The sequence below is a fragment of the Sinohyriopsis cumingii genome, chromosome 19 (genome assembly GCF_028554795.1).
Source record: "Sinohyriopsis cumingii isolate HCF-2022 chromosome 19, ASM2855479v2, whole genome shotgun sequence".
Classification (NCBI taxonomy): Eukaryota; Metazoa; Mollusca; class Bivalvia; order Unionida; family Unionidae; genus Sinohyriopsis; species Sinohyriopsis cumingii.
The window spans coordinates 62,620,713-62,632,885 of NC_142979.1; the positions used below are offsets into that span (position 1 = coordinate 62,620,713).

Below are 12,173 nucleotides of genomic sequence, written 5' to 3' on the forward strand. Positions count from 1 at the left end.
AGCAAGAAGAAAATTATAACAAGGAACACAAAATAATCGGAGACATATAAAAAAGGCAGAGGAAAAAAGCTAAAGGATGAAAGGCGGAACATATTCCCTGCCATTAATAACAAAGAATGCAAAATAGGATGGTACAATCGTGCAAAGTAGATCATACCTAAGTTTGCAGTCTTTTTCAGTTCATACTTCAGCGAACGTTAAAGAACTAAACTTCTCAATGTTTATACTTAAAGTTTATGCCTACTAGGAGCAAAATCATTTTCAAAGAAGATAAAATGTACATTTAGTAATTCATTCTAACCTTGCCTAGCCATGTGTAAATACATGCAGAATAGGCCGTTCATATAATTTGCATACAGTCATCAAGGAGACAGCAACCAATACTTTGACAACATGGCACAACTTACTCTAGGTCAAGAAGTCACGCAAATTGACCCTTGGTCGTTAAATCATTATATAAGCAATCTTCATTCACCTATATAATCCAAATGCACAAACTGACCCTACGTCATGAAATAACAGAAATTGAGCTATGGTCATTAAATCATTATATAAGCAATCTTCATTAGATATATTATCCAAATGCCCAAGTGAAATCCATGCTGGAGAAATCCGCATATGGTTTAAGTGTAAAAAATTGATTTGTTTAATTACTTTTACGATTATTACTGCTGCCCAAATATGGGAGTGGCATTGACCTGTCCTACGTAGTGCACAACATCCAATGCTAAAAATGGAGATTGTATTCCTTAGAGTTTGAGGTATTATTTATTTGCATAACCAGAGCTCCTTGAGACACAATTTCTAACACGTACACAGGATTCTGAGCATCACTAACAAATTTGCGAATAGGATAATCTGCATCAAGTGAAACACATACTGGACAACTGTATATATAATTTTTCAGTGACATGCGACTATTCATGGCGTGTCACTCTCGTCTTGTACGTAGAGACTAAAAAAGGCTACACTATCCAGAACTTCGCTAGCTCTGTGTATAATAGCTAGTACTGAGTCGTCGTCCTCCTCGTCACTTCTGACCGCTCCGGTGGCCTAGTGGATAGAGCGTCCGCCTCGGATGAGGGAGGTCGTGGGTGGTTCGATCTCCGGCCGAGTCATACCAATGACTTACAAAAATGGTACTAACAGCTGCCTCGCTTGGCGCTCAGCATCAAAAAGTTAGTGTTAGGACTGGTCGGCCTGGTGTCAGGATAATGTGACTGGGTGGGGCATCATGCCACATGTCTGCGGCATGATGCCCCAGTGCTAGACGTCACTATACACTGCCACATTGCAAACATCGTAGCGTCATGACTGAAAAATTGTTAAAGCTACGCTAAAAATCCAAAATCCCATCACATCACATCGTCACTTCCAATAGTAGAAAGACTTGTTGTATCATGGCGATCTCTAATTTCACAATCTCATCAATTGTCGATATCTTAATATGACCACAATACTAACACAATTAATGTAATCCGAAACATCAACAGTCTTGTCACGATACCCAAGTGTAAGTAACACTTCAAGCATCGATGCAAGGGGAACATCAATATTATTTATGTATATTTGATTTGCATTGTTTGTTAATTAGGTCTTTTAATTTTGTTTTATTTCAATGCATGTTATTGTAATATAACATTGCATGTTGGACTTGACCTAGTCCAAAATCGAGTTTATTTCTGCTTAACCTGAATTGATCATTCTGTGTAAATAACTAATGCATGGCTACATTGTTCTTTATGTGCATGGGTTTAAAATCAATATTATTATTAATAGAAGTAAATGTATTTATTTGGGTCTCAGTCTTGGCTTTGAAATTTCCTTAGAGTATTTTATGTAATCCAGGTTATGGATTTTATTATTTGTAAACATCAGGATCATTCTAGAATTTTGTTCTCAATTAGGTAATAATTTCGTTTTAGAAAATGCTAATTTTGACCTGATTCAAGTAGAAAACTGTATAATCTTGTAACTGAGAGGAAATGTTAAACGTGATTTAAGATCTAGCACTTTTAAGTTGTATTATATGTTGTGTCCAGCATCTCATATTTTGGCTGGAAAAAGTTATTTCTAAAACATTGAATTAAAGTGATTATTTTCTCAGGAAATACAAAAGTGCTCTGATACAATTTTTGGGTAGAGACATTTACTGGAACTTATAATGAATTCAAACCTGGACTTATATTACTCTGATTCAAAAAAAGAATGTTGGCATATCAACACTCTATAAGATACCACATAAATATCATCGCAGTCAGATTATTATGGACTTCTGCTGAATTGTATTCAGGACTTTAAATTACTAGGACGTGTGTCCGTAATTCTTACATTATTTTGGAGATTTAATTCGCAAAACTGTAAGTTATTTTTTCTCATTTTTACTTTTTATTTTAGGGAATAAACTATTTGTTGAAGAATTGTACAAAGATTGTTGCCTTTCACTCTTTTCTCTTACTTATTTTATGATAATAGATTCGTATCATTATACTTAATTATACTAACGCCTATTCCTTAATAAACTTCGCCTTAGCAAAACAGTTTGCAGCATAATATGTGGAAACATCACACCACGCACAAATAATCATAATGATTTCTTACAATACATTTACATATACTAATCACACATTGCTGTTGAATGCCAAACAATAATCAACAAGAAGCAGAACAATCCTAGCTTGCACTTTCATTTTTTTTTTGTTAAAACGTGAGACACGCTATATAGCTATTTCCACTGTCACCCACGCAAGCGTGTTTGCATGATAACTAGTAATGAATTCACATATTTGAAACAACGCAGACGTTTAAATTTATCGATAATCAAAAGTGTTACTTTTCAGACCCATCCATGTTTCCACAAGCAAGAATCGTAAATCTTTATGTACCTTTTGTACCACCGTGACATCTCTCCCATTTCATCTGCAATGTTCCAGTTGGCAGCAGTTGAACAACAACTACGTTGCAACAGCATTAAATACATTTATCAGGTCCTATGATTTCAATAGTTTGGATAGAAATTTCGTGTTTAGGTTAGTCAATGCAGTTTCACAAACCACTGATCTTCACTGCCCACTTTTGTGCTAACGATGTTATATCTTTGTTTAAATCTGTCCATCCAATTCGTATTGACATTAAAAATGTATAGTCCAGATTTTGAGGCTATTTCGTTCGCTATCTCTTGAAGGGGAACGACACGTTCATTGGAACATTTTCATTTTAACTGCTTTAAACCAAGATAGCAGACCCTCATCTACACCGGGATTAGCATATGGTCGAGTCCGCTTCCTACCTGGACCCATCTCTCTGGAAACAGTTACTCTCATCATTTGTTCGAGATAACATCAAATGCGTCCAATCGTAGAAAGTGGCAAGACAAACAATCTGATACATATGTTCTTGAACGCCCTGCTTCTGTTCCTCTTACTATTTATAGCTTAGTCTCTAAAGAGATGTTTATGTTTATCTGGCAGGTGAATTTTCATCGATTTTCACGCAAATTTGAATTCAAAATGAATACGATATATTTATTTCAATATGTACTCAGCTATACAACATAAAGATATATAATCATATATATTAATCACGTTTGTGTTACCTAGAGCCTTAGTTCAACTGTTGCTATCTGAAAGAAAAACTAATTCGTTTACCTTGCTTAGGCGCGTTTGCTCACATTCCTGCACAAAAAATGAGATTGGGTTTAAAGAAAATAGATCATTGTGAATACTGATGCAACTTTAAAACCCAGAGTAGTGAAATGGGGATTTGAGACAATGATAATGATATAAGTCAGAGAGCAGTACAGTTTTTAATAGACTACGTGAGCCGTAGATGGGAAGGTAGAGGTGGGAGAATTGTTAATCTTGACAGGCCTTTGGTGGTTATGGTAACAACAGAGCAACTAGAGAAGGGTGAACGGGATACCGTCATGACATTAAAAGGTGAATAGGTGGAAGATTAATCAGGTACTATCGTTGCTTACAGTCAGAAGACCAGTGCTAGTAGTTGATGCTTGATGTAAGATAGCTGAGAATGGGGTACGTTACCCACTGGATATATATCACTACCTAACAATTCGGAAGATTTCGTCGGAATAACATTCGAAATAGATGGAAGTGTGTGTGTGTGTGTATATATATATATATATATATATATATATATATATATATATATATATATATATATATATATATTGGAACTAAAGAATTGTTACGAGTAAAGGTTTTGGAGGACATGTTTAACGCTAAAAAGTCGGCAAAGGATGAAAATTACCAGCCACATCTGGTAACAAGATATAATCAACACGTGAAACAGAGATGCAGGTTTCTATAATAAACCACCATGAACCACGAGTCGCAGATGAACTCAATTATGCGCCCGGATGCCTTTAGGAGAAACAAACCAATGCGGGAGGTAGTGTGTTAATACAACCGAGCAGCTGTGTTTTGAACTTTTTGAAGTTTCTGAAGTAGATATTGCGATGAACCAGAGAGAATTGAGTTACAAAAGTCCAGTCCTGAAAGTTCTAATGAACACACAAGTGTTTTAGTGGCATCAGCTGAAAGATATTTCCAAATGGAGCTGATGCGTCTCAGCTCAAGATATGCAGCCTGGCATATATTCATGACATGTTGGTTCATCGTGAGAGGACTGTCCAGAGTGACACCTAGGTTTCGTACTGACTCTGTGAATTTAATGTTGGTGTTACTGATATTTATTGTTTGAGGTTAAGGATGTGAATGAGAAAGTCTTTGTGTTGTGATCAGAATGGTCTCCGTTTTGTCATCATTCATCTGTAGCTTGTTACATGTCATCCATAATTTCACATCAGAAATGCACCTCTCGACACCATGGATGGTAGCGTCAACTTCAGTTGGGTGGCTATATTTGTATATTTGGGTGTCGTCAGCGTACACTTGGTGAGACACTGAATGATGATCTATGACACGTGAGAGCGGCTGAGTGTATAGAATGAAGAGAACAGGTCCAAGAACAGACCCCTGTGGAACACCACAACATAGATTAAATGGGCTGGAGTGTGTTGTGATGTGATTTGGATTTTTAACGTAGCTTTAACAATTTTTCAGTCATATCGATACGATGTCTGCATTGTGGCAGTTTGTAGTGATGTCTAGCACTGGGGCATCATGCCACAGACATGTAGCATGATGTAGCATGATGTCCCACCCAGTCACATTATCCTGACACCAGGCCGACCAGTCCTAACACTAACCTCTTAATGCTGAGCGTCAAGCGAGGCAGCTGTTAGTACCATTTTTGTAAGTCTTTGGTATCGAACCCACGACCTCCCGCATCCGAGGGGAACGCTCTCACCACAACTTAGATCAACTGGGCTAGAGTGTATTCCATTTGCAGACACAATTTGTGTCCTGTTGACTAAGTAGGACTTGAACCACAGTAAGGCTGTATCATGAATGCCAAATACATGCTGGAGACGGTGAAGTAATATATCATGGTCTATTGTGTCAAATGATGCAGACAACTCAAGGAGGGTGAGGACTGTAATCTTTCCGATATACAAAGCAGAGGGAATCTCATTAACTGCTTTTAGAAGAGTAGTTTCAGTACTGTGGCAAGTGCGTTATGCAGATTGTACATTGCTAAAAAGACTGTTTGAATTCAGATGAGATACAAGTTGGGATAGAACAACCTTTTTATATGAATGGGAGATTAGAAACTGGGAGGTAGTTCTTTAAATCGTTATGGTCGAGTGTTGGTTTCTTCAGCAGAGGCTTTACAATGGCGGTTTTGAAAAATGATTGGAATTCTCCGATGAGAGAGAGGTATTAATAACATCAGATAATGAAGGCAATACTGGATCTAAGCACTCAAGCAGCAGTGATGTTAGAATTGGTTCAAGTTCACATGACTTTGGTGCACTCTTCATCACGATTGTACGTACTAAATCCATAGAGACAGGTTCAAATGCTGCAAAAGGTTGCCGCTAAAATTCTGTACCCCAACTACATGGTGACTACGAGTCAATTGAAATTGTGTTTTCAAGCTTACCTCTAAAGCTTTGTCCTTTGTCACGGAAGAAATTTGTTAAATGGTCCGGAAGGTCGACTAGAGAGAAGGAAGTTGGAAGTGGTATACATTTGTTCCTTGACATTAGCTTGTTAGTAATCTTCAAGAGCTCTTTGCAGCTGGAACTTTGCATGATCTTAGTACTGTAGAGGGTTGATTTTGCTGCATGGACTATGTTTGTGAGGTTCTTCTTAGCGGCTTCATAGATTTGCTTATGAATAGTGAGTCTGGTGGAAAGCCAAAGCCACTCAGCTTTAGGGCGGTCTCTTTTAGCAGTGCGAAACTGGTTCCTAACATTGCTATACCATGGAGAACACTTCTGAATTGATACACTGAACTTGGTGGCTGGGGCATGTTTGTCGAGAAATGAACGCAGGCAGTTTTCGAGCTGTTCTGCTGTAGGAGGCAAACACGTTGTTAGGTCTGCTTAGATGTCATGCATTAGTTTGGTTCTATTTATCATACGGAGGTTTCTTTTAGTAGCAAATAAAGGTGGAGGGTTAGGGACTGATACGTCAAGATGGCATATAATGCAGAGGTGATCTGATGCAAGTTCGTGGGATACCAGGGAGGACTCCATAATAGTATCATCGGGTCTATGAAGAATTCAGTCTAAAATGTGACCATGTTAATGGGTGGGTTGGTTAACTGACTGTTTGAGGTTGAAAACATTAATGGAATCTAGGAGTTTTGATGTGTTTGGGTTTCCGGGACAGTCAAAGTGAAAGTTGAAATCTCCAAGAATAATTAGGTTGCCACCTATCGAATTTCCATAATCCAGGAGATTCGGAAACTGCTGGAAAAAGAGAGATTCAGTCAGCTTGTTTTTTCTACTAGGAAGAGGGCGGTATAGGCAGAAAAAATGGACTGACCTTTGTTCTAGTGTAAGTGTGGTTTCGACTAGTTCAAACGATGTGTGGTAGAAATTGAAAGTTGTGATGTGGTTCAGATGTTTGATCATGGAGTTCTTTGTGATGATAGCAATTCCAACTCCGCGAGAGTGGCTGGGGAACGACTTGATGGAGTTACCGGTGGGTGTTAGATCCGCGGCAATTGGGCTCATCGCCTGACGTTTTTAGCCATGTTTTTGTCAGGAAAAAGACGTCGATATTCTGATTGTTGATAAAATTAAATCTTTCTGTGCGCGTTTCCGGTGGTCCTACTGATTGGGCACTGAATAATGCAATACGTAGAGGTAGCTCTTGGATAGTTGACGATTTAATAGGGATTTGAATTAGGTTATCTAAATTAACGGTCAAATTTTTAAATTGTTGAGCCGGAAAGGGCAAAAGGGAGATAACTAGAATTCTTCGTCCAGTTCTACGCCGTCCAGCTTTGAAACAACGTTTCTTTTTCACTTCTGTTTACATTTAAGTAATGATGAATGCAGTCCCAGTTCGTTTAGTCTGGAGCACAATGTAGTGTGGAGATCCAATGAGTGGTCATTTAAAACAATTAATGAGGTTTCCATCATAGCATAAACGGGTTGACAGACGAGTATCACGTGATGGCGGTTTGTTCAGAATTGTTCTCCTTTCCAAAGCAAGGAGCTGAAGAAACACATACGAAATGAACAGCCAATGCATGATGAACACAATAACGTAGACGAAGACAGGCAACAAGCGCATATGTCATGGAAAGCGGCACATAAATCAGAACAGCTGCTTCAAGCCGGTTAAGCGATAGCGGCCATCTTGTGTGTGTGTGTGTATATATATATATATATATATATATATATATATATATATATATATATATATATATATATATATAAAGAGAGAGAGAGAGAATTATAAATATACACCAGACAGAACAGAAAGTGTTATCCTTGGATTCTATAGAAAAATGCTTGATAATAGTAAGCAGAATTAATATTTTAATACAAATAACACTATCATTAAGGTGAGAGAATTTTTAATTCGTACTCTACGGTAATTCGAACCCAGATCCGCGGGTATATATATATATATATATATATATATATATATATATATATATATATATATATATATATATATATATATATATATATATACATACATACATACATATATAGTTGATAATGGGTGATGCAGATGCTGATTTGAGATTCAGTATGGCCACTATCGTAACGATCTTCAAAAATGCTGCTTCTCCAGAACAGATGGATGTAGATACATCGTGTTTTCACTTCAATGTTTCTGTAATATGTTCCCGATCATCAATATAAATGATACCAATCAAATCTCCAACATAACTAGCATTGTAGTCATGCTATCTTGCTATCATACTACTCAGAATGAATAGTCACATCAACATGGGGTTCCCACCACACCATGAAACGTCTTATAATGTTTGAAGTTGGTACTGAAACTAAAGGAATATGTCGTTGATTAGTACGCCAGTGTGGGAACCATGGCATCCATCTTGACAATCTTGTTATAGCTTTAGCGAGCAATTAGTATGCCTAATGTACATTGAGAAATGTCAACAATAAATGCTCATGGGAAACAAAACAATACAAGTATATAAATTTGCAAGAAAATTTATTTCTTAAAATATGAGGTAATTATGACACAGATTTGCATGTTAGTTATCACAAGCAAATGAAATGCATAGTATAGGTCAACAAGGAATATTACTGACTTTTTTATTTTCTTCAATATAGATTTTGACTCTTCTTTGAGAAATTACATTTTCATCAATACATAAATGCATGGATAATAGAAACGGTCATATTGTTACTACAGACAAATAATTGTTCGTTAGAACTTTAAATGTATGGTTTGCAGCACGCACAAAATCATCTAACATTAGTACAATCATGACATTACCTGCTGACTATTAATATCAACGGAGATATTTGTTGATGACAAAAGCAATGCTCTAAATTTGGTTCAAATCTTCAAAATAGCTTGTTTGCCAATAGCTTGAATAACACTGATATTTTCATGAGACAGAAACTAAATATGGTTGCAATGGAACGTAAACATGAATGGCAAGGTGTTCTCAAGACTAAACAAACCTCCAAAATATGTGGAAAGAAAAGATAAGCATTGTCAAAATTATCTGAGATTTGATGGTAAATCTTCACACTAAGTTGAGATAATAAATAAAAAAATGCGGTCAGAACAAATTTGTGAAGGCAAGTCCAAAATAATTACATATTTTGTTTTGCGCAACAAAATCATTAGATGCTATTAGCCAAATGAATATTCTGCTACCTGTAATCAAACAAACTGCGTTGATTTCTAAATGCTGAGGTTTGCAGCAGTGCAATTTATTCTATACTTCAGACAAATATTCATCTTCGTGATGCACAGCCAGGCAGGATGATTATAATCATTTTATTTTATAATTTCTGAACAAAGTTCCTATGAACTATTGAACGAAGATAACTGTACTACATTTCTGTACTTTGAAAACATCTGTGGTGGTTTAACCATTGCAAATATCTGTTTACTGGTTTCGCTGACTCTGCTCTGTAAAAGACCCAATGTGTGATAGTAAAAACTCCATTAATGTAATAAAAGAATCAGAATAAACAAAAGCAGGAATAGACGACATTTTAGTGAACTGATATTCGGTGAATGCCATGATGATTAATTCATGTTCAAAGAGCTATTACATGATGCAGGCAAATTAATATTACAATCGCATTAACAAGTGAATTAATGAACATGTAGCTCTATGTATTTTCAAAAGTTCCTTCATCTAATACTATTTTCTCCTCCTCTGTGACTAGGTATTCTTGAAAGTTTCAGTGCAGCATTCAATCATTACACAATAAATTGAACAATAAAATGCAGTAAGAAATATGAGTATATAAACGACGAATTACATAGCCCCCTCTCTTTTGAAAGTTTTTCGTTTAAAACAATGGGTCTAAAACAATCATTTATTATAATGAGGTGTTTATTACGTCAACGTTTTCTGTGTACTAGCTGCCGGACACATTTGAGAGGTGATTGGTGTAGCGCGAATATAAAATGATCGCTTAATAACACTAAGCATGGGCAGATCTGTAGAGAGCCAAGTTAACTGTTTACAGGATTTACTTTGAATGGCTCTAGCCAAAAAAGAGCCTGCGGAAAATCTTTCTTGTGTAAAATAATGATTTACTTATATTCAAAATATTGACGATTAATTAAACAGCACATTAGGTAAAATGCAGATTGTTAAAATGAGTGAGTTGTATTTATGTATGTGCACTGTGTAAAGACAATTGTGTTTATTTAGCACTTTTTTACTTTAATTGTCTCTCACTGCTTGTGGTTTAACGCTCTTTTCTTAGATATCTTCAAAACTTTCTGGAAGTTCTCTTACATTCGATTTTTACTCCTGTTTTTCTTCCGTTTATGTTTCATTGTTTACTGCCTTTACGGTCACTTTGTGTAATGCTTGAAAATAATCACATGATAAAACGTTCTGTAGCGTCAGGAATCTGCTCACATTTTAGGACAAAACTAGGCCCGGAAACAAGGTGAAGTCTAATTAAAAGTCTCAGAGTAAATAAATTTATTTGTAATGATCTAAACAAAAATTATTATAACACAATAAAGCAGAAATGAATTCTACTGCAGTTAATATCGCAAAGTCCAGAATGATCTAATGGATCTTCTTTGATTTATTATAATGTAATTATTCCCAAATATAAAGGATAACCACAAGTTATTTTTGCGACTATGCGATCAAATAATGTTGTCCTCTTTTGCCATTCTGCAAAATGCCGAAGACTTGTCCTTTAACAAGTTAAGTGGCGAATCGAATTCCCTGATCTGCCCGTTGTCCAAGACCATGATTCTAAAATAATTGAAAATGACACGTATTAAATAAATAAATGCCTTTTGCAATTCAAATACAGGTATGAGATGAATACATTATAAGTGATTACCATAATATCTCTCTGAGGCACATCTTATTCACTCAGTTAATAGTAATCAGTGCTATCTCTTGTATTAATACGAAAACACCAAAAGCAGGTTAATATAACTGACGCTCTTTTTCAATGACTTTGTATTAGGACATCAATTATTTTGGCCATTATTTTATCAGATTGTTTTAAATAACACGGACTTTGAAAATGAACCATACAAATTCCTCGTTTACCGTTTTCTCTGCCTATAAAACAGTAGCTAAGGTAGAAAAACAAAATCTCATGATGCCGGATCTGAAGGTTTAGAAAAAAAGCTGGAATAGGTTTGTTTCTGGTACCTGGATAATTTAATTATAATATAAAAAGATTTAACAAATGTATTCCTGTGCATTGTTGTTCAACATGATAGTTTCGTCACTGTGCAAAAACTATCTTCGATGAATTGCAGTTTTAAGTTTCGTTTAATCTCGTCTGCAGGAAACAATTAAATTAGACCAATTGACCCACGATTTTCCCTGCCGAACTAAAAAAAAAACGTATTACTTTACGAAAGAATTTCTTTCATGATACCATATATACTCGCATATAAGTCGGACAATTGCAAACTGCATAGACCCAGATCTGCAATAATTATTAGCAATATGTAGCAAAAGAAACACAGACTTTGATCTGCCAGAGTATTATGCAACGACAGATTAGGGACTATGTTGTTTGCAGTTGGTATCACAGAATAAGGCAAGACATAACATGGTTTTGCCTTAGAACGAGTTGATCATGTTCGTCGAACATGTATACAACGTTATCTAGAGTGGATAATAGTTTTTATAGTTAAGTGACTAAGCTAGCATGCATCTCGTCGTAGATTGCTTGCGGCGAGAGACGCAAAAAGCACGGTATGCAGGAGTATTTTACCCTTGCTAATACTCAATCTCCTGTAGATTTAAGGCAAGTTTCTGTTCTATTTGACACATCGGTCTTTTGGGATCTTGTCAAGGAGTGTATGCTCTCCATTTTGTTCTACAGTAATAGGTGTAAAAGTGTTACATTTTATTTGCAAATGTATGAAGCATGCTCAGTTTTGATGACGTAGCGTGAAATGTTTTGAACTGTTGAACTGTTACAAGTTGCTATTAAGAGTTTAATTTAGTGGCATGTTTTCATGGATTTTAATTGCATACCTGTTATTATGACCAGTTTGGTTTTATTTTAGCTGTGTGCAGGTGTATCATGCTGTCGGTCTGGCTATTTGTATGTCTGTCTGTATGGGGATGGA

General features: G+C 36.0%; 1 protein-coding gene across 1 annotated transcript in view; it reads right to left on the reverse strand.

Annotated features, from left to right (window-relative positions):
• Nucleotides 1-8,553: 8,553 nt before the first annotated feature.
• The window catches only part of LOC149775824 (ATP-binding cassette sub-family C member 3-like), a 30,135-nt gene continuing 26,515 nt past the window's right edge, over nucleotides 8,554-12,173 (reverse strand). Inside the window, exon 22 of the mRNA XM_089943522.1 lies at nucleotides 8,554-10,827. Coding sequence (XP_089799648.1) covers nucleotides 10,716-10,827 — 112 coding nt within the window. The 3' untranslated portion in view covers nucleotides 8,554-10,715. The remainder of the gene's footprint in view (nucleotides 10,828-12,173) is intronic.